At 34.3% G+C, this 24,587-nt stretch overlaps 1 protein-coding gene and 1 long non-coding RNA gene across 2 annotated transcripts; both read left to right on the top strand.

Moving 5' to 3' along the window:
* Positions 1–287: 287 nt before the first annotated feature.
* LOC120631047 lies at positions 288–1,322 on the top strand. The gene has a single exon (XM_039900444.1). The coding sequence runs from the start codon at positions 582–584 to the stop codon at positions 1,002–1,004; it is 423 nt and encodes a 140-aa protein (XP_039756378.1). The 5' UTR covers positions 288–581; the 3' UTR covers positions 1,005–1,322.
* Positions 1,323–15,128: 13,806 nt separating this feature from the next.
* Positions 15,129–17,447, top strand: LOC120631310. Its single transcript, XR_005659053.1, has 2 exons — positions 15,129–15,447; positions 16,834–17,447. It is a non-coding gene; the product is annotated as an uncharacterized LOC120631310 (long non-coding RNA).
* Positions 17,448–24,587: the final 7,140 nt, after the last annotated feature.

Genomic DNA, 24,587 nt, shown 5'->3' with positions numbered 1-24,587 from the left:
AGTATTGATTTTTACAATTTACGCAGATAGCTATTAGTTTCCATACGAGCCGGAGCGTAAAACAATGAACTCGGCCAGGTTTTATTTTTGCACGTAAATTACGTTCGCAACTCGCTAGTCGGCCGGCGTTTTCCGTATCAACCCCCGGGGCGGGAGGCTGAGGGATTCGCTTTGTTTACGCTCGCCTAGTTACAGTACCTCGCCACACCTAATTACTCAGTGTCGGCACCTTGAGACAGTTGGAATTCACCTGAACCGGCAGATGCGACGCAGCTGTCGTCCGGGCTAGTCCGCTCGCCCCGCGCGACCTCGCCCCGCGCCTCGCGCAATCGCGGCTAACAGTTTTATTTTCCCGAATAAACTTTATCAAACAAAGCGTGCGTGCCCCGCACCCTGCATCTGCTCGCCCAGCTGTTCCCAGTGCAGCTGGCTGCGCCGTCCCACTTCCCCGCGCGGTTGCGCACTAGAGTGCGAGTGGGATGGATAGCAACTAGTGTAATCGCATCGAGACCCTTCAGCTCCCTGTGAAAAGCTCATTCGCAGTCCGTATCCCGACGCCGGCGGGCAAACTGTGAGCAACCATGACGAGCAAGCGCAAACGTGAACGCGACAATGAGCCTGAGCGGTATCTGAAGCGTCAGCGGCGCCGCAAGCGTTCCCGCAGCGTGCCGCTTATGAATGATCCTGATAACGCTGAGAAGCGTCAAGCACTGAAGCGTTTATTTGGGCGCATTTGTTCAGTGGGAATCGAGAACGACAACATCCCGGCGGACTTGTTTGACAACACGAGTGACAGCGACACCCAGTACGCTTACGGTGACGAGAACGACGACCCGCTGCTGGACTCGGTGCCTGTGGACATGGATCCGGAGCAGCTCGGCTTCTTAGTGTGCGCTCAGGAGACGCTGAGATTCCTGCACTGCCGCGGGGTGGCCGAGCACCCGATGTTTTCCCGACTGCGTATGCGTCTTCTCCGCGGCATAGACGAGATGGCGATGGCCTGAGCAATGCTTGGCCCAGACCCCACCAAGAAATAATCCTGCTTCAGTCTTCACTCTTGGACGTTCCTCACTACTGTGGTTTATTTAATGTCAATCGATGTGATCTCCCTAAACAAAGAACTTTTCTATTCCTAAAGTCGGGGCTCTGGCGTAGCGATTAAGATATATCGGTGTAAAATTGATGTTGTGTATCAAATATTCGAATCAACAGGTGGCCCGCAAGGGTGTTCTAGTCATAACTAGTCAATATCGAAATAGTTATATGTGTTAAACGAATGAAAGTATTGATATTTAATTTAATGTAATAAATTCGTCTTAGAATTTCGTTTACTCTTATTTCCCCATCCCAGGGTAATTATTAAAGTACCTTAATTATGTTTCAATTATACTAATAAAATATTATAATAAGAAAGGATTACTGTTTCATTTTGTCCCCTTTAAATTTCTTCATGAAATAACACCCTTATTAACAAACATTATGTGTCATAATAAAAATGACCTTAATTAATAATCAGTTGGTGAATCCACACTGAAGAAACTCAAAAGTAATGTTTGTTAATACGGGTGTCAATAATCGCTAATATAACCATAATAATGGATATATCCATAATTATATTTATACTAACGATAATTATTTATTACAAATAGTATTAAATATGGCATATTAATATTATATTTGTAATAAATACACACAGATATATCTGCTTTTTGTATTTAATTAAAAGCTGCGTCTGTCGTGTAATTTAAGTAAAAAAAAAGTAATAATTTAAGTAACGTATCAATCACTGACTCGCGCTCAAAGCTTCACTCTATAATAAACTGTCCTATAAAAAGCGATTCTACATATAAATAATAATATATTGCATCGCGATTTATGTAATAATGCTTTGCGTGTTTATATATTATTATATTCGTGTATGATTTCTTGATAAGCGAAGCTTTGCTCTAGATACAATGAATGCTGTTTAAGATATTCTTATGAATACAAGCAGCGCCAACTCTAATTATTTTGAAATATCATATACGTAAAATGGTTTGTATTTCATTCACGCAGCAATGGAGCAAAAGATCAACGTGATTGTTTGCAGATATTATTAAGGAACTGATGAATAAAAAGGCTATCCTAGTTAGACGAGCCCAAAAGAACAGGGTCGCTTGTAAAGGCTGTCGCCTTAAATAAGTACAAATAAAGTATAAATTACAGACAGGCACTTCCTTTGTGTTTGAAATTGCTATTCTGAAAAAATACTAACCGGACCTACGGAGTTTAAATTGATAATGTATGACGATTATTTGGTGAGTAAGTGAGCAAATTAAAGAACAATGGCGAAATCCTATGCGAGAACGTCTATAAAATACCCTCTGACAAAGTATATTCTAAAAATGATCTATTTTTAAAGCTATCACCTAAAATTGTACAAGCTGAATACAAAAAGTTTCGATTTTTTATATATTTTACTACAAAATATAATATTCCATATGGTTCACGACAAGGCTGCTTGGAAGCAGGCTCCACTCTCATGTCTCACAAGATAGAAAATTTATAATAAATATATTTTCTCATTGTAAACTGTAAAATGATGTAGTAAAAGAGCAATCTGCTGAATTTATTGCCGGCTCTTCTCGGTGGAATCTGCCTTCCGAACCAAGTCACAACAAACAGACTGACTTGGCGTTTACGAACAAGTGCTTATAAACTAGGCCTCCTTCAAATAAATGATAAATATTGGCAAGCTCGAATCTGTATAAGTGAGTCATGAATGAGACCATGATTTCTGGAGGATGTTAATAAATCCTGAAGTCGTCGATTGTAGCTGTTCTAATTAGTCCCCCTTGGTTTTACTGCGGTAAGACCATAAGGGAGCCCCCCCCTCTTATGGTATTGCCATACCATATCACATGGTCTTATTATTTTTACAAAAGAGGTGTTTTTATAGATATGTAAATATCTTTATCAACGGACGACGGGAACTTCTTGCAGAGCATTACATAAGTAAAGAAATACACAACTTACATTCAATAGCAATTATTTATTCACTATTAATACTTATTACATGTCTAGATTACATTTTACATATTATATATATTATTGTTACATATTTTAATTTAAATTATTTACTAGAACTTTTACTTTGGCATTAAATAAATAATAGTGATTACAGATGTCTCTACATTTTATCGTTTCATTACATTTTTAAAAACCGCGTACACATACTCGCAGGTTTAAAAATTTAACATCCATATCCCAAGTCGCCAAACGCACTCAAATGAGGAAGTCGTTTAGGGTAGGGGTGTAATTCTTAAAAATATTAATCAGATGAATCTTTAATGAACTGAAACCTAATTTTGGGGAATTGCGTCATATAGAACGAACAGCTTAATTTTCTATAATGTTTTAGCAATTATTCATTGTAAAGTCAATCCTGAGGATGCTCCGGAGTCAGAGCGAAACGTGCTTCGAGAGAACATAATGGAAGATCTGTTAAAGGATTGCACCGTACAGATTGTTCATTATGATATTTAAATCGTGACACATTTAACTTCATTAATTGACCTTAACTTCGAGAGTCCATATGAATAGCTCGTTTAATCCCAGATGAGTTGGGAGGACAGTAAAAATGAACATAAAAAAAAAAAAAACGTGTGTGTACTTATGTACACGGGTTAGAAGTTATACTCCTTTAGCGTAACGAGATAAAAATTTCATCTTTTGCCTTATTCTACGTTTGTAGAAAAGGTATTTAATACATTGATAGTTTTATTATAACGCAATATCAGTTAGTTATTTAGTTAGTTAAAGAAAGTTTATTTAAATATCACGAAAAAATATTAACATGAATAAATTTGGAATACTAATAGACTCATTATCAAACAACCAACATTAAGATTTAAGATTTATGTACAATTGCATCAATTGAATCACCGGAATGTGCCCGCAGACTTTGACAATTGAAAGTGTACTGTCAAACCGTATAGCTAACTTCACGGTGTCGGTTGTTTGTGACGGTCTGCGAATTTATTCTCATCATTTTTCCCTAACGCGCCAAAAGAAGTATAACTTCAAAAATCGGAAATTATCGTCCGCTGTATATAAATAACTGCCACAATTATTTAAACACGACAATATACTTATAGGTATTAAAAGTTTCCGTAACATAATATAATCAAGTATAAAATAATAACAAATATTTTTCTATGAGCATCATATTTCAACTATCACCTTATGAATAAATTGCTTATCTTTGGTATTTATTGCTTGCTAACTAAATATAATTGATCTATTTGCATATGCATTACTTAAAATTAATTGAGTATATAGTTCGTAAGATATACAATATCATTAAAGTGCTTCGAAATTATTATTACTACTTTTTATATAATTCAAAATTCCATATTCCTATACACAATGTTGGACAATATATTGTATGACGTTTTGCAACATATTTTTGACTCTGACAAGTTAGAGAGTTTTAACTTTTATATTTTAGCTAAATAATAAGTATAGCATGTTGAAACAAAATATTTTATGTCAGTACGAAATATAACATTATGTATTAGAGCGATTTCATTAAATTAGACTTCAGCTAAATATTTTAAAGCTATTATTTTTAGTTAAAAACGTTCGTATAGCACTAAATACTAATAACTAAAGTTGTTTGATACACCTTTCTGCTAAAATATAATACGAAAGAAGTAGCAATCTTCTTATAGTATAGTATAAATTGACTAGTTAGACGGCCTGTAATATGATATATTACTACCTCTGTAAGCATATTCAATGAGCATTCTCTTCATATCACCGTTATCCAAATTAAAATCCCCATTCGGAAATTCTTCATCCGTACCATTTTCAGTTCTTTGATTGCTAGTCAGGAATATTTTTGATAGTACATTGTGTAGTTCTTGCGCTGTTATCTTCGTGGATGGGAGTGCTTCCGTTTCGAATGCCATCGTAGATTCGGGTACCATTCTGTAAAAAAGAAAATGTTGGTCACTTATACCCAAAATATACACACACACACAACCTTCCCAGGGCAATGGTGAGCGCTGTAGCTTTATAAATGGAAGGCCCCAGGTTGGATCCCGGCACGAGCAAATTTGGATATTTTTTTTGTCTGGTCTGGTTCAACCATAGCTAGTAACCACCCTCCCGTACCGACAAAGACGTGCCACCAAGCCGATTAACGTTCCAGAATGATGCTGTTTAAATATACCTTACCTCTAACAGGTTAGGCCGCTACCATCTTTACTGAATCATTATCAACAATGCTTATAGCTGGACTAAAGACCTCTATCAACAGAAGTTTTTGCAGTCACCACGCCTAATCACTAAATGAGATCGCAGTGAAGGGGAATATAAAAAAGAAACAAGTTTAATTAATGAAATAATACTTTTTATTTGAACACTAAACAAAGAAGCACAACACAGCGTGTATAATCTGTCGGCCTTATCGCTACATAACGATCACTTTCAGCCGATTATTAGCGTCAAGGACACAGCTACAGCAAAAGGTATATATTATAGGTTAAGGTATTTAACAACATTGTATATATTTTGAAGAGCTAGAGCTTCATAACTCTAACGCCACACTAAGAGCTAAAAAATGGCATAACCACTCTTGTTTGGTATTTAACGCTACAACGGTATTTAGCGTTTCTTAGTACAACTTGGTTTTCTACTGAGCCACGTCTCCGCCACTAGCCACTTCCACTTGACCAAGGCTTGAGCCACAGAACTTATTTTTTGTAAAGCGGCTAAGTCGTACAGCTTCGTAATTATAATTTTCATTAATTTGACCACTGAGTTGAGTGTCCACTGTTTACACCCGTTATCGTAATAATATGGTGTCTGAATGAAAACAAATGCGGTCTTTATATTATGATTAATTGTATTTTTCAAAAAACTAAATGAATTTCTACACCTATTCAAAATTTCAAAGTTGCTTAGCAAGGGATTTCTATACTTACGGAGCATTTAGATTATCGTGATAATCAAATAATTTAGTTCCGCAACTGATAAAACATTTAGAATTACGCGGTGACAACCATAAACTTAACCTGTGTTGCAGTAAAGCTCAAATGAGATAAAGGTTTACTATGGCGCCAAAAAAAATGCTAGAAAACAATAATTTTCTCGCACAATATATGCGATGTGATGCAATTAGTTAAGGTCAACGAACTCCAGTTAGGGTTGTCAATTTATTTCAAAACTGAAATATACTTTACTTGAAATTATATTCATTTATCGAAATCGACTAAACCTAAGTAAGTATTACCAAGAACAAAAGATCGAAAAATAGTTTGGTAAACTGTTTGCAAAGATATCAAACTACATTGTCTGTTTACTGAGGTATTACACTGAATGCGAGCGATTTGCTGTTATTCGTTGAGGAAAATGGTTCGATATCTCCAATAATTCAATACATTTTTTTAACCTTAGGTATAGTATATATACTTATATGAACCAACATCAAATGAGTAATTTGTGTTTAAATTTAGATAACTTATGTTTTTAGCTATATTAATAAATAAAATAAATCTACTACAACAATACAAAGTAAATACAAGAGTAAATGATGCTTGTATTTTGGGTACTAAGATGACTGATACACCTGTACCTACATAAATACTTATAACATACAGATATACACCCAGACACTGAAAAACATTAATGTTCATCACACAAACAGTTTCCAGTTGTGGGAATCGAATCGAATATTAAGTGCAGCAAATTTTTAAGCCCTTGTCGGAAAGAGATCGCTATATACCGATAAGGCCACCAAATTGTGTACCCTTTATGTAGCTCCATGTATTCTTATTTTCTATTTTTATCTGCATGGGAAAAAAAGTTTATTCATTTATTCTCCATTCATTCATTAAATCCACAGAATTAAGAACTTACGGAATCCTAATTCAGCCATTATTATATGCAGTGCATTGTGTCCAAAAACAGAGAAAACGCCCCGAGCACATCTCGATTCACACCCGCAAAATGTTGCTAACTCACTAAGTTTAGAACATTAGAGATAAAATAATTACTGTCAACTGCTAAATGAAAATAAGTGACTAGCCACATGTTCGAGAAACACTACTGAAGTGGAGTGGTTTTTCATACTTCAATATTCGTGTAAACTGATTCTGTACGTTCTTAAACTTAGTATTTGAACTTGTATCTTATGCCCGCTATCACGAATAGCCTAAAACAAATGCCTAATATTTAGGAGATGCCTATAGAAAAAAAGTTAATCCAACTCTTAGGTTTTAACTATTGGTTAACGGATGTATCCCTACTTTTGGAGTTATATAATGAGCATTGCCTTGTTCTTCATCGCTAAAACGGGCTGTAGTATTACATTCGTTAAGATAGAGCCGAAAGGAATAACATCAAACGAACTGCAATTATATTTTATTCGAATTATAAACATAATTATTCTTTTTAAACCGTTCTTACGTTTTAAAAACGATTGAACCCATCATCCCCCTTCCCACAATACCTTAAAAATTAATGCGTTTTTTTATTCAATAAGCGACAAAAGATACTAAATTGTCTATTATCCATTTAGTTACTGAGAATATTCTCAAATACGTTCCTTAAATTAAAATTCTATTAACTCTAGTTTATCTTGAAAAGCACAACTCCTAAATTTTTTTTTTTAAATAGTCATTAAAACAGCATTTACGTATATATAAGAACAACTTTAAGAAAACTATTTTATGTTTACATTGTACAGATTTTGATAGGTTTTTTAAAAAGTTTATTTCTAGGCCAGGCTAAACGTGGCTCTACGAGACCTTATGACGTGTCGAGAATAGATATGTCACCGTGGGCTTATATTTAAATTTACAGCCACTCTTGACGCACTTTAGTTCAGCCATTTAAGGTTACGAACAGGACACGATCGAGACCACGGCACTATGATAGGTAGTGTACGCGTCTTCATATATAATTCTATAGAATGTGGAATTTGTCTCTTCCTTCAAAGCACGCCAACCAACCACGCCACGCCAACGTTATACTCGACTTTACTAATTGTCTCCGAATTAATATCTCACTTTTCACTCACCGCTATCGCAAACCGCACTTACATCGCACAATCATAGTAACATTATCAACGACCACAAAGTATTAGTCCTTAAATAAAGGCTATTTAAAAAATTTAAACTAAATAAAACACATTATAAGAAACACACAACTAAAGTCCACAGCAAATAAAACTTGAATTCAACCACGACCACAAAACGATTCAACCAAATAAAAACTTCAAAGGCGCACATGTCAAGGAAACCTGCCAAGACATCCTGTGCATACCCAAAAGGTTAAAGAAACACCCACCTGCTTTGCCCCTCTGCGATATCTTGTATGAAACCTACAATCGCACCTTATATTACGATAAAAAAACACTCCACTACTCTTTCGAGCTATTAATCGCGCAGGAACTGTCGGCAAAATGCCCTGTTACAAGCGGCCTGCGTTCATTCATGTACAATTTTTTTCCAAATACTTAAACAAATAACCCTTCAAACAATAAAAACTCATATGCCGAAGGTGTAAGACGCAATTTCAAACAGCGCATAATAACTAAGGGGCGCATCTGGAAGCCGTCTGGCCCTATTTGTGTGATTTACCCCAACATGTTGTGTAGTGGGGTATGAATCCAAACTCTGCCTTCAAAAGTGAATATTGCTGCGGATTTTACAACGATAGTGCACAGATAGAAAAATGTTACGTAACGGAATATACAGATAGGAAATAGAAGCGGAATCGTGAAGCGGAGCAAATTTTTGTTTGTGCGATACAAAGCTTTGTTTGTTGGAATTAAAATTCATTATAGTTAGTTCCCTTTCTATGCAGTCTATCAACATTGGTTTTAGTCCTGTTTTTAAACGTTTTCCACAACATGATTCCGGCCATTCGAGATATTGCAGTAACAAAATCTTTGCTCCATTTCACGAATGCTCAATTATTTGGGTTATCAAATACTTCAGCTGTGTATCTCATGGTTATATTTTTTACCGTGTCCTTATTTCTTTAAACATTGTATGAAAAAGATAACAAAAAGTAATAAGACTGAATTAGCCTGCTCCTTTACATAATATTATAGTTGTATCCTGAAGTGTTACCAATATGAAAATAATTTAAATTTATAATGAGTATAGAATAAGTTATGAGTATATAACAACCTCTTAATGTTAAGTTTTATAAAATAACTTTACTAATATTATTAACTAGCGGACCCTCGCGACTTCGTCCGTGTATGAGTCAATCGAGAAGCTAGAATAGTGATATGATACAGTGGCGTGCACTTCATACATGCACAAAAGCTAAAATTTATATATAAGAGCAGGATTTTTGCAATTAATATTTTGGAAATAATTATTAACATCGGTTTAAATTTAACGGAGCTATGAAGTAAAATTGATAAAATTTTTAATCCCGTTTCCCGGAGGAAACTAATTGTTTATCGGGATAAAAGGTATCCTATATGTTGACCCGGAATACAGCTACCACTATACCAGATTTTATTTAAATTCGTTCAATACTTTTCGCGTGATGCCCGGGCAGACAGACAGACAGACAGACAAAAATTAAATAAAAAACTGTTTTGGACTTCGGACGTCAAAATTTTTAAAATATATGAAATCTGAATGACAGGGACAGCGACACAATTTAAAAGCTTTATAACATTTCAATTATGCCTATCCAAAAAACCAAGTCAATCTAAAACTCTGTTGCGCGGATTTTGAAAGACAAATGAGGAAAAAATAGCGATGCTATCCTGCAGAAGCTGTATCCTCTTCCGGGATAAAAAGAAGCCTATGAGCTATTCCAGACTACATTGTAGGTATCTTTGCCGAATTTAAGCCAAATCGGTTCATTCGTTGTGAAAGACTACTAAGACACTAAGATTAGTGAAATTAAGTCCAATTTACTTTGATGATACAGAGTTTGATATGAAAAAACGTCTCCGCGATTGCGAGAGAGCAAATCTTGTACTAAAGCTACAGGTACCCCAGGCTACCCGCTTGCTCGTTTGCTTGCTATTTATTTATTTTAAAAAAACCCCAATGCCTTCGCTTAGCTCTTATCATAATCAGACCAGATCAATGGTAACCACTATCTACATATTTAACTAACTTTAAAATTGACCTGGGAGGGGAAAAATGTTATATAGATTCATATTAAATTCAATATGAATCTACATATATTAGATGTATTTAGATTCTTATTACTAACGATTGCATAATCTGAACCTTGAAATTTATAAAAAACTCATGAACATGAGATTTATTAAATTCGTCACAACTGCAAGAATTTTACGTGATTGAAATATTTCTTACTGTGCATTTCTCTCGTTTTTGTTCGCGATAACTAATAGTTACGAGTAAGAATATCTCTCCCACATTTTCATTGAATATCATTTGTATATGAGACCGACACTTTTCAAGGAGCCTTTAAACAAGTCATAGCAAGCGAAGGCCATATGGGAATCAGAGTTATACTCTCCATTTATTTAGCCGTACTTCAGGTGTCGCACTTCGCTTCCTCTGACATCGATCAATAAACAACTCCGAGCGGAGTTCTCCGAAGGTGAAGCGAGAACCCTTTCCGTACCTACTCAACTAACTTCCTTTTTTCGTGAGTAAATAATATTGTATTTATATACTGATTCATGTTTTATGCTAAACATATTTACTTCTATATTAGAAGTGATATTGGTATTTATTTTCAATAAATAAATCTGCAAAATCGAGCGAAGGCGGACCATGACAGGGGAAACGACGAATTCAAAATTATGACATCTATATAAAACTTAAACTAAAATCTGTTTTTATTATCGGTACCAAAACCAATAATCTTTAGCTATAGGACAAGGACTTACTAAAGCTCTAATTTTCCTATGACGTCACAAGTCATGAAACCTGGCGAGTGTTTTGGCAGGAAATGTTTTTTCTTTAAAAATTGCAATTTATACCATACTAGCTGACCCGTGCAACTTCGTCTGCACCAAATCGGTTAATACGGGAAAACACAAATAAAATGACATTTTCTAAAATTAGTCCTAGCTAGATCGATTTATCGCCCCCGAAACCCCCTGTATACTAAATTTCATGAAAATCGTTGGAGCCGATTCCGAGATTCCAATTATATATATATATACAAGAATTGCTCGTTTAAAGATATAAGATTACAGTAGTAACATATAAAGTCAATGCTACAGTAGGCATAATAGATGTCAATGAATTTATATAACAAAACCTTTAAACCTTAAACGTCAATCTTTGACAACAGGTTTCACAGATTCACTTTATTTACTCCAGAGTTGTTGAAACAAAGTTGAATTGATAAATTGCACTAGAGTGATTGGCAAAACCACCCAGAACTTTTAAAACTAAACTTTTACTTTTTTACTTTTACTTTTTTGTTCTTCTATTAGAAGGTATTTCAAATCCAATCTTACGAGTATACTGTTCATGAATATTTCAGTAAAAATTGAAGTGAAGTCATACGGTTAGTTACTATGTGGCATGGTTGGAACAAACGAATAAAAAGTCATACACAAAATGCCTGGAAAAGCTTCTGGTTCGGGCAGGCTTTATTCGAGCCAATCACTTACACAAAAACAAAAGCTTGTTAACATGCGGGTTCTATCAACATTGTACGTTTCCTGAAGTTGATCTCCTAAAAATGTTTCTAAAAGAATGAATCAAGATACTCAATTGAAGTGAGACAAAAATTCCGCTACTAGTTAAACCTTTGTAATAAATGCGTCTTAGTTTCTCTTCAATTAACATATTTAAAACACCTTCTACTTATTTTTGCGATGCCTCTCCGACTAGCGAAGGTTGGCAGTCAGCTTCGTAAATTCGTGTCTATCTTTCGCGAGACGAAATAATTCTGCTGCACTCGCAATTCCAGTCCACTTTCTGATGTTACGAAGCCAGGACTTTTTTCTGCGACCAACGCCTCTTCTTCCTGCAACTTTTCCCATCATAATAAGTTTAAGGAGCTCATAACATACTCGTATCTCTCGTGCCTTAGCACGTGCCCCGACGATGGTGTGCAAAAGTTCACGCCGTCGGTTGACGCGTCGCAGAACTTCCTCATTGTATACTTTGCGAGTCCAACTAATGGCTAACACATCTCAAATGCTTCCATGCGTTTCCTGAAGTCTTCTTTAATAGATCACGCATCCGCATAGCAGTAAGACATCTTACTAAAATTATAATGCGAAAGTGTGTTGTTTGTTTGCTTCGTTTACGCCCTAAATAAACAACTAATTAACTTGATTTGGCACAGAGTCAATTGAAAAGAAAGAGCCCAAGAGACACGGGCTCAGTGGCGTAGCGTGCCTTGGACGGGCCCTGTATCAAAATTAGTTTTGGGGCCCAAATGAGGGTAAGCAATTCTTAAAAAAAAATACAGAACAGCTTGCATTGATTTAAAATAAATATTACTTGATTAAGTCAAAGTCAAAGTCAAAAAATCTTTGTTCAAGTAATTTTTAACATTTTACTTAGCACCGATTCAAAATGCTGAAGAAAATATTAATTTCTTGCTCTTTAGTTGTACATCAGTCTTTATTGTAAAAAATATTTATATGCTTTTCCCCCGGGAATCTCGAGATTGAGTAAACAATGTCACTTATTAATTTTTGTAACATTCGAATAATTTTTCCAAACATACGTTAGGGGCCTCTGTAGCCCGAGGGCCCCGTATTATTGATACGGCGGAAGCTACGCCTCTGCATGGGCTACTTCTTCTTTCATCAATCAGTCAGGACTTTAAATTTTATATATACAGATTAGCATTTTAACGAATGTGGTACTAATTCTTATTTAATTAATGACTAGTTTTCCAGAAATAATTAAAATTATGCTTCAATAACAGCCAATGTTCATGAAATGGTGCCGCTGGTTTTTTTATACGACTATTTCAGTCTTGTATGAGACTCGAACGATGCAAAGATACCTCATGCTGTAGCTGATACTCAGGGTTAACATTTTAGTATTTTTTTATTCGAAAAACGCAGGATAAGCGATGAAAGATAAACTCTGTCTATTCTCAAACTATTTTAATAAATATTTTTTTATTGGAAAGGTTGTATTATATATTAGATATGACTTCGTCCGCATAAATTATGGGAAGCAGTGTGGTAGTGGTAGTGCCAAATATAAACAGTAAACCTATGATTTTAAGTACAGATAGTATTTCAATATATGCCCGTGTTTGAGGGGCCGTCGACTCGTAAAGAAAATGATAATGGAAAAAACTAAATTTATCACCATAAAAAAAAGCTTTTCCGACTAGCGAATCTGTTTAATCCCGTATCTGCCTAATCATGAATCTGACGAATCCATAATCTGTCCAATATCGAATAAAATAACCTTCAATAACGTAAACATTGCGCAAATGATTTGCGATTGGCTTTTCATATTTACATATTATTATTTTATTTTAGCGAATACTTTTATTCCCTATAACAAATGACTGCAAATAACCAAGAAAATTTCTACATTTTCTTGGATACCTTCTTAAACCGATCATATTGAAATTCACACAGATATACCTTGTATCTTAGAGATAGACATGGCAAAATTTTAAGAATGTGAAAATAAACTGTTCCTTCGCTATTCTTTAAAAAGCTAAACAAACACGGACAAAGTTGCGGGCATAAGCTAGTCAATTTAATAAAATATCTGGTACATATGAACAGTTACAGCTATATAAAAGTTTATTTATTTACTCACTTTACGATATTACTGTGACACGAAATTAAATTCATTATCTTTTTTTCCTTAACTCGAACAAGTGTAGTTTGTTTAAATAAATAAATAAGTAAAATCTATATACAAAAACAATGACATACAGCCAAATTCTGACTTACAACGTGCAGCAATATCAATTCAGTAATAGATAACATACGTTTTTTAAAGTTATCATACTTATACTACATATTCATATCGTGGGGTTCGTAAGAACTAGAAAAACGAAATCTTTAAGAAGGCACTTTTTATACGAAGGATTTTTGAAAATCAGTATCTAGAAATTTATAAATACAACAGTGTTTGATTGTTTTTCACGCAATTACGCGCAACAGAATAAAGGAACGTGATTTTCATCAAATCGAATTTTTGAAGCACAGGACTTGGCTACTTTTCTCTAAAACTTGGCTAATCAACTTATCTTCTATTTGTTCTGTTTTGTGTATCATCTACATTGAAGTGCAGATTAGATTTTCTGCATACATTCTTACCTATCACACTTATTGATACTTTTACATTCCTTTTAATTACCTACATATTTGTCTTACTTATTTCATAATACCTAAAGGCTAGTAATGAACTATTGTATTTTTTTCTTCTTTTTTGTTTGTCATATTTAAGTATTTTTTTTTTTTTTACCTCAATGATATCTTTCAAAGACTATTCTATTTGTTTCTATGTTGTCAACTATCGCTTCCATAAAAATTTGGTTGGCTGGTTAGAAAACGAATCTAAACTACAAGTAATCCTAAGTATGTATAAATAATTCGACTGTAGCATGAAGAAACAAAAAATATTCAATTTTTTTTTCTTTGCTTAAGGCAATTTGTCAAAGTTTTTATTTGCTTATAAATAAATTTCAGGATCATTAAAAGAACTTCGCACACATTTAGATCTCTCTCTTTTGTCTGCATTTTCAACAACTACGCATAATATTAGTATTATGCACTTGGCTCAAATTTTCACATTCAAGTTTTTGATGGGATTATTAATGCGAAATAATACAAAAAGAGTACCTTAGGACAGTACAATTTAATAGTAGGGACATGTCAAAGCCAATGGGAGATATAATAATAATTCCAAATATACTGAATTGCAGCATAAATGCAACCAGACAGAAAGCCTGATTAAATAAAACAAAACACCTACCTACGTAACCCCTTACGTAAATAGATGGCATTGAAAACATTATTATTATAATTACATTTATTTGCAATGGCAATTTGTCAAAGTAATTTACAGCTAACGCAGATACTTAGGTACAATGCTCTGCTATATAATTAAATAAAACAATAAATTTCATATTCTTATCAGTCGCTTCGCATACAAGACATTGCAAGCATAAACACACGTAGCACTAAACAAATATAGTGCACAGTATCATGAAAGAATTGTAGTAAACATAATAATATGGTATAAGGATGTCATTGCCAATCACACTGCGCAAGCGGCCGTACGTCTCATCCGAGTGGATGTAGCAGAATTGTATAAAACCTGAATCGTGAATGTAATACAAATTAAACTAATACACCTAAAGTGACGTGTGCCACAAATAAAGAGCAGACATACGTGTGAGTTATTCTTCTACTCAGCAAGACGTAATTCAAAGAGTTAAATTAAGTGGTTTTTTTTAATGATTTTAAGGAAACGGAACTTTACATTAAGGATTTTTTATAAGATGGTAATTATATGTTATTTTTTATTCTCGGCTACTTTAATATGTACGTTTTTCGAGTTACAAGTATATTAACAAAAGTTAATTGCTGTCAGCATCATCATCAACATATCAACCGATCACTACTGGAAGCAGGTCTTAAGTAGTGAGTACCAAATTCCACGGTCTTTGCTACTCGTTTGATGTCGTCTGTTCAACTAGTCCGGGGTCTGCCAATGCTGTTTTTACCGGCACGGTGCAGTATCACCATTCCAACATCTATGACCCAAGCCTCCATCGGTTTTTCGAGCTATGTGCCCCGCCCCGTTCATTAACAGTTTGAATTTTTCTGTTTTTTGGTTCCTTTACGGATCTCCTGATTTCTATACTCCGAACATAGTTCATGACCCGCTGAGCGACTCGGAGTCTATAATAAGGGACCACGTTTCAAACTATTTCTGTGTATACTGGTTTTAAATAGAACTAACCAGTAATAAAACTATAAAGTTTCTTAAAATACTCGTCAGCAGTTCTTCAACTAGTTGCAAAATATTAGTCTTCAAGGTCACGCGTTCAAATTAAAATAACTTGTTTAAAATGACAAAAATCTTATCACCGCTTGAATGAATAAATTATGCACAGGTCCTATTCTTAGTGCCGCTTCAAAATATGAATACAACAATGTAATGTGAAACGTTAAAATGATGATTCTGCAGCTAGCTCGACTAACAGTAACTGTCCTACATATTGAAAAACAACTAAATATAACTCATTACAAGCATATTTGTATAACAAAAGTAATTGAATTATTTTCTAAAATTTCTCTAACTAGAAAGTCCAACTCTCAAACCATAATCCTAACTAACAAAGTTTTCCTCTTCATTTCCCCATGTTTGTTCCAACTTAGCAAAAAATATACTCTTCATAAAAAGTTCATTTGATACCACGTCGAGCTCGAGAATAAACCTGTTTACAACCAGTTTTAGATTAGTTCGTGATTATTTATTTAGCGAAAATTTCGTGATGAGTTATATTTAACTTCGCTGTATCTGATATTTGTATGTGTTTGAATTTTTATACAACTTATATTTTCACTTACTTTTATACATAATAGTTTATATCTTAGCCCAAATGTCTGTACCCATTTGGCACACTTTATACGGCAATAGGTAAATTTACAAAATATGTTACAATAATTACATTAGTTACTAATTACTTTTAATTATATGAATTATATATTAAGTGCTATAACTATTAGCCAAATAAATTCTCATAGTTGGATTATGAGAATTTATATCATTCTCTTTCATTTACAGAAATTAATTTGTTCATGTCAGTTGGAGCCTTATTTCTTTGCAACGATCTTGTAGCTACATTTCGATTTTACCTCAGTGAATTTCTTTTCTTTTCCAGAGCACGTACGGACCCTAATCCAATGTGGACTTACTCGAGCGTGGACATCCCGAGGAGTAGAGTCAGTCGCGCGGAGAGAATAAGGATTTATATTTCGGAGTGCATTGTTTGTTTTTGTGTTTTATTCTTTATCATTTGCGTGGGCTTACTACTCTATTTGTTTTTCCATTTATATAGCACTGTGACGAATGCTCGCAAAGTGGTTGAGACGTTGATTGAGAGCTGATATTCGCTGTATTGTTTGTATTTTATGCCTAATGGTAGTTCTACGATAAGCTAAGCTATGATAACCCACTGGAAACTGGTCTCGTATTTTAAAAATATAAAAAGATAAATCGCTTCTCCTAATTTTTTTTATACCCTTTGTTGTTAATATAGGTTTTATTGGGACATTTGGAGACCCTTTTCGAATTATTTGTATTGAATAAATCTGAATTTCTGAATCTAAATTTTCACCACCATTTTAGCGCTATGGCGCGCGCTCGTTATGGTGCCGAGACTTTGATTGAGATTTAATAACCGTATAATTATTTATATTTCATGCCTAGTATTAGTTGTACGATAAGCTAAGCTATGATATACATATGAAGGATAAAGATATAAATTACTAATGATATGTTTTTTTTTTCGGTTGTATGTTATTTTCGGTTCCCTTTGTTTTCGGCTTAGGTTCTATTTATATATTTAACCTTCGACGCAAAAACGACGGGGTGCTATAAGATTGGCGTGTATGTATGTGTGTGGCTGTCCGTCTGTGGCATCGTATTTCCCGAAAGGATGAACCGATTTTGATTTAGTTCTTTTTGTTTGAAAGATGAATTAGACGTTCATAGCCGTGTTTGATAAAAATCGGTCCAAGCTGGCCGCCTCCGCGAAATCTTCAACTCCCTTAGTAAAAGTATCAAATGAAAGGTCTTGAATTGTAGAATAATTTACACTTTATTGAAAGTCGGAGGGTTTTTTAATTTTAAATTTATATATTACACCTACTACTACTACTGTTACAGCACAGCTTTCACATTAATAATATTAGTAGGATTATTAAGAGATGACGTTGAAATTAAGTATGTAAAACCAACCGATAGATTAACTATGTAAGCATTCATTGTTATCATATTTGAAAACTAATCGGCACACATACGTAATGCACCTCAACACCTTAATATATTAAAGCACAATACAATTTTAATCAGTTTATTTAAAGGTTTTTTATTAGAACCTTGAAGACTTTAAAGAATATAAATGTTGCAGATAATATACATGTTATGTAAATTCCACTGTTTCTAAGGATAAAAAAGGTAGGAACCACAGTCGGTAATCCAAATTTGTATTTATTTAATGTAAATTTAAGTGTATTAATCTATATGTACCTAAGTAAGTGTATTAATGTTGTCTTGGTAAATTATATGTATTTATTTTGTACACGGGCGTAAGAGTAAATCTCGAAAAATAATAATAATAATGCAACGAAGGCTGAATGAGGGTTCTGTATGTTTTTTATTCTGAGCGGTAAACATAAAATGCAATAAATTTTTTAATTATTACTTGACGTTTGTTTTGTTTTTAATTAATTTTAAGACAGTAATTTATTTTAAGATAGTAATTTATTTTAAGATAGTATAAGAGAACTATATCCGGAATTAAATACATGCCGTAATAAAACAACCGTGCCGTAATAGATTCAGAGCACCATTCTTTCACAGTTTTTTCCTATTATAATATTAAGGATTACTTAAACGATAAAAAGCTTGGGTGTGAATTGCTTCAGCTTCATAGCTAAATAAATTTACTGTGAGATGGTGACAACAAAAAAATAAAATTACCCGGCTAAATTTGTTGTGGGCTCTTCTTAGACCAGGGCGCGTTTGGAACCCTCGTAGCTATAGGTTTAAGTTGGCGAACGAAGTTATCACCATCCCCTTACAATTATGTAAACATGTATGTATGAACGCTTCATAAGTGCCTGTGATAGGCCTACGTGAATAGAGAAATTTTGAATTTGAATTTGAATTTTACAGAACAGCGAGACGCCGGTGGCATCCTTACGTGGTTGGCATACAGGCAACGCGCAAGAAGCGCTTTTTGTCTACGTTTCTCATTTATACCTACCGCTATGGTTTGGAACACATACAACTTGAATTAAGGCAAGAGTGAATAGGCATTTTCTAGGCAAGCGCGCCCCAACTTAGACCGCACCATTGCTTTACATCAAGCTTGGTAGTTGTCAAGCGCAAGCCTGTCTAGTACTTATTAAAAAAATATATGTATATAAATATTGGATAGAAGCAGGCCTTCCTTTGTATATATATTACGAAAATTAAGCTTAATTTGCTATACTCCGCGAACAGCAGGAGAATCTGAATGGTGTAATTTATAATTTCTTCAATCTGTATACTCCACACCAAACAGATCCTCGGCAATGTACCCTCTACGCACGTTTCGCTCCGAAACCGGAGCAACCTCAGGAGATGTTGACTTTACAATGAATAACTGTTAGGCTTGTTCTGCTGTATTAAAAAAAAAACCAAAGCGCATTGAGATCCTCGGAGACCTAATGTACCCTCTAGGCACGTTTCGCTCCGAAACTGGAAAATTCTCAGGAGATGTTGACTTTACAATAAATAATTGTAACAATTGTTAGTAAATTAATTTATGCAAACTAACACTAAAGGCTTTTAATTTAAGGCCCAGAAATCTTCCACTGGCTTTGTAAGCATTAAATTCACCAGCGGTCCACACTGCAATGCATACTTACGAGTACCAAAGAGGTTTTAACCTCATTTATTTCATATTAAATTCTTGTTCCCATAGCTTACAGAACAGAACTAGCTTTTGCAAAGGCATCGCCAGCGCGTGTTTTTGGTGAAGCTGTGTTTGCTAAATAGAACTGTTTTTAAGTAAAAAGACTAGACTAGTAGTTAAAATGTGTACGGGAAATAAAACGCTAATTTTCTACTACTATAGGTACTTGCTTTGAATTTTTTATAAGATCCAATTTCAACATTAGCCATCTAGGATTTTAAAGAGGCAATATTAATATCTAGGTTTTTTAATAGCTTAGGATCGCAAAATTGATGGCATATTACCTAATATAAAATATTTAACATATTCTATATAATTACACAATTATTAAATGTAGGTCATTTTTTTATATTTGATGTGTCTTTTACCGTCCCGATTCAAGTGTGCTCTGGGCAAAAAAGATGTAGTTCGGTCAACGTTTTTTTTTTGGGATTTTTTTTCGTGAAATCTTTTTCAATATCAATCTTTTACAATTTAACAATAATTATGTTATCATGCGTAGGATAAGAGCGGCTGGGCCGAACAATCACGATGTTATAAATGTGGTTCAATCATTTTTTTGTTGTTTTTTTACTAAAACTTTCGTTTATGCCCTGTTACGTTCATCATTATTATATCAACCCATTACCGGGCACGGGTGCCCCTTTACAATGAACGTGTTAAGGCCGTAGTCCACCACGCTGGCCAAGTCCGGATTGGTGGCCTCCACACACCTTTGAGAACATTATGGAGAACTCTCAGACATGCAGGTTTCCTCACGATGATTTCCTTCACCGTTGAAGCAAGTGATATTTTTATTGCTTAAAACGCACATAACTTACAAAATTTAGAGAATTAGAACTCGGCCCCCCGAAAGTCGAAGTCCTCCACACAGCACACTGAGCTATCACCGCTTCAAGTTAGGTTAGGTTACGTTACGTTACGTTACGTTAATTAGTTTAATTACGTTTACATTAATCAGTTAATTTATTTCAAGTAGGCTCTAGCACTCTTTAAGGACTTTTGAAAGGTCAAGTCTGTCGATTTGTAGTGACTCTACCGAGAAGAACGCGGCACGAAATTTAGCAGTTACTTTTTCCATCATCAACAATTTCGTCAGCAACGATAACCGGAAGCGGTGATAGCCTTGTGGTTAGTGTTTCGGCCTCTCTTGCGGCGGCACCGAGGTCTATTCCCTGCATGCACCTCTAACTTTTCGCAGTAACTATGCGTTTTTAATACATGCAATTAAAATCTCGCGGACTAAGCTGTTAAGGGTATGGTAATTATATTAACCTAAATCCCTACTCATGTAGCCTACTGTCGTAATAGAACGCTACATGTCTTGCTACAGAAGCTAATATTGATGAAAAAAAAAAAAAAAAAAAATTGTATTGACTTTCCCTAATACGTAAAAATATTATTGTTTTCTTCTTTGTATAAAACATTTTGAATTTATCACTATTTATTATGACTGTTATTTCAAAACCACTATAAGTATGTTTAAAGTTATAAAACACTACAATATTTTACAGCGCACTATAATAAAACGTTATAAAACGTCATTCTTATTTGCGATAGATAATCATGATAATAAGGATTGTGAAAATTATTTGCACGTTACCGTACCATCGTATTTACCAGTTTTAATTACCGCAATGCTACTATATAACTATGTGATAACTGAGGGTAATACAAAGTTACTTTTTTTATGATTGATGAAAACATGATATGATGAAATTTCAGCGACACAAATATACTACCTAGTTTATAACAATGTGATAACTGAGGGATATACACAGTGAATTTTTTTTATGATTGATGAAAACATGATATGATGAAATTTTAGCGACATTTATATACTATCTACTTTATAAAAATGTTATAACTGAGGGATATACACAGTGACTTTTTTTTATGATTGATGAAAACATGATATGATGAAATTTTAGCGACATTAATATACTATCTACTTTATAACAATGTAATAACTGAGGGAGATACGTAGGATGCGTTCTAAAAACAAATAAACTTGTCTTGAACTAACAATGCGCCCAGGATGCGCTCTAGATTTTGTTCCCATGAAGCGCCTTCCTTGAATCGCCGTCCGGGGCAGTTACCCTAGTTTCCGCTTCCCACCCCGATCTTGAGCTGCCGAGTAATACGTATTAGACCAAGTTATAATTAACAATATTAATCTAGAAACTAGCTTGTGAGCTACAACCTTCCCAATGATTGCGCTGTGAATCCCAAAAGACAACGTTTACGTTAGCCAAAAAATTTTGAAATAAGAACTTTTGTCTTTTTAATTTATTTTAATTTTGGCATTCATATTTTTTTCTTAGTTTTGTTTTATGTGTTAACCATAATTATGGTTTTTAATTTTGATTGTATTAACACATATTTTTGTACCAAGTGAGCTTTCTAGATTAAACTACTACCTACAGATTTTTGTTAAAGATTTCGTCCGGGGAAATACTACCGCAATGCTTTCTGGCACCAAGCTGCATCGCTGTGTTCCGGTCTGAAAGGTGTGGTTGATGGTATAGTTACAGACCGACACCTTAACCTACACTTCCGGTTTATGGACACGTGGCGACATTTTAAAGGAAGTGTTCCTTGCATTTCCTGCGGGTGTCCCTTTGTTTATAGGCAATGAATTTCTATTATCAACAGTCAACTACCAATGCATATGCTTTGAATGCGTTTTTTCAATAGACAACGTAATATGCAAAATGGCACACCATCAGCTCCTTTTATTGTGACGAGCATAAATTGCTCACCTAATATAGATATACCATAATCAAAACGCAAACAGTGTAATACTTATTATTGTTGTTATAGTTCCGTGGCCTTCCCTGGTCTTCATCATCTGTTATACTTGACCAAATATTGGTTTTCGATAGCAAATACTCAAGTTGTATAATAATTGAAGAGTTCCCCCATTTTCTTCAGGATCCCTTTAAATCCCTTTAACAGATCTTTCCCTAATGAAATGGGACCACATGGGAAGTATACCGATTGGAAGACAAAAAAATATCTTCCAATCGGTTTTTAAATAACACAGTTCTGAGCTAACAAACATAAAAAAATACTACCGTATTGAGAACTTCCTCCTTTGTAAGTCGGTTAATTAATCTATCAGTAACATCATGCGACATCACAGAAAATCAGTTGCATATATACTCGGGTCATATTTCGCCCGCGCTCCACGATTTTGTTTTAGTCTGATCGATACACTATATTAGGAAAGAGGAAAGTAGTTGGTTGACTGGTACCTACCTGACTATTTGTAGCTTAAATTACATTATAATAATGTGTATCTGCAGTTTAACTAAAAAAAATCGTTTACAGAAGTGTATCTTAATTGACGCACATAGTAATATATTTTACTGATAAAGCAGTAATTTTTATTAAACTATTGTTAAACAAAATTAATTAATTCACCATTTTGTGTGGCGGCCATCTTGGACACATTTTTCATCAAACACAGTTAAGAAAACTCCCGACGAATTTGCAACAAAAAAAAACAAAATCGGTTCATCCGGAAAATACGATGCCACAAACAGACAGACTACACACACACACAAACACTTTAAACGTGTCACACCCTGTCAGTTTGCGTCGGGGGTACAAAGATAAAAAATAAGAAGAAGAAGAAACACTTTATTGCACGTATACCATACAGGAAAAGATACAGTAAGGAGTATACAGTACACAATGCAGACATGCAAAGACGGTCTTATTGCTGCAAGCAATCTCTTACAGGCAACCTTTGTAGATAGGACTTACACAGCAAGAGAACGGGATAGTGCCAAGAGTGTTGAACATAAATACCAAAATGTAAAGATACAAATACATAGATAATTTAAATAAATATACGTAATATATAAATATAACCACCGATGTTTATTTGTAGCTAAGGAAAAAAACATGAAGCATTTAAGGTTGGACGGCTGGATTATAATGTATTTCATACCTAGATTCAACTTTATTTCGTCGGATGGGTAGATTCTATAAATAAGCAAATGTATACCTGGACCTCACAGACCTGTATTTCATTATTTATTTTTCATCTTATACAACACACTTACTAGCGACCCGTCCCGGCTTCGCACAGGAAGATATAAATTATAAAATGTTTTTTTAAATATGAACTAATCCAATAAAATAAATAATAAAAAATCTAATTATGCTTCCGTTGACTTTTTTGCAGGCATTATGAACCTCTACAACATATCTATCATACTATCATCTCATCGTTAAGGCAGGATTCGTCGGGTTTTTTTCGACTTAGTTTACAAATCCGACTACCACAAAAAAGTCTAACCATTTTCGGGGTACTAAGTAGCCTATGACGCTCAGACAATCTGACAAATAATGCACTTAGTTCTCCATTGGTAAAAAAATTCAAAATCGGCTTTGTTTATCCAGAGAACAACCTCTGCAACCTCCCAAACTTAACCTCTTTATAATATTAGTATAGATAAATAATTTTAGTAGTTTGCGATAAAAGAATAATCAATATTCAATTTTGTTGCGACAAAATTAGGACCTATATATTTATGGGTCTTAATTTCGTTACATGTCATGTAAGTTATAACCTACCTGAGTTTTTTGCCTGCCCTTCTCGGTAGAATCTGCCTTCCGAACCGTTGGTAGAGTCACTAGAAACAGACTGACTTGACGTTTTAAAAGAGCTTATACAGTAGTCCTAATTGAAAAAAAATAATTTTAAATTTGCCAAATTTAAAAGTTTTTCTAGCAAATGTCTGTTTGATGATCCTAATCTGGCCAGTTAACATTTATTCTTTTCCAAACTTGAGTTAAGTTTAGAAGGGGACACTCTCCCAGGACGACTATAACTTAGAATAACTAAGTTGATTTTTTGAAACAGTTCCGAAGAAGGCAAAAGTTCTAGAGCGAAGAACTAACAAGTGACAATCAACAAACTGAAAAGTTACAAAAGAAAG

The sequence above is a fragment of the Pararge aegeria genome, chromosome 17 (genome assembly GCF_905163445.1).
Source record: "Pararge aegeria chromosome 17, ilParAegt1.1, whole genome shotgun sequence".
Lineage (NCBI taxonomy): Eukaryota > Metazoa > Arthropoda > Insecta > Lepidoptera > Nymphalidae > Pararge > Pararge aegeria.
This window is presented reverse-complemented; position numbering and strand designations above follow the sequence as displayed.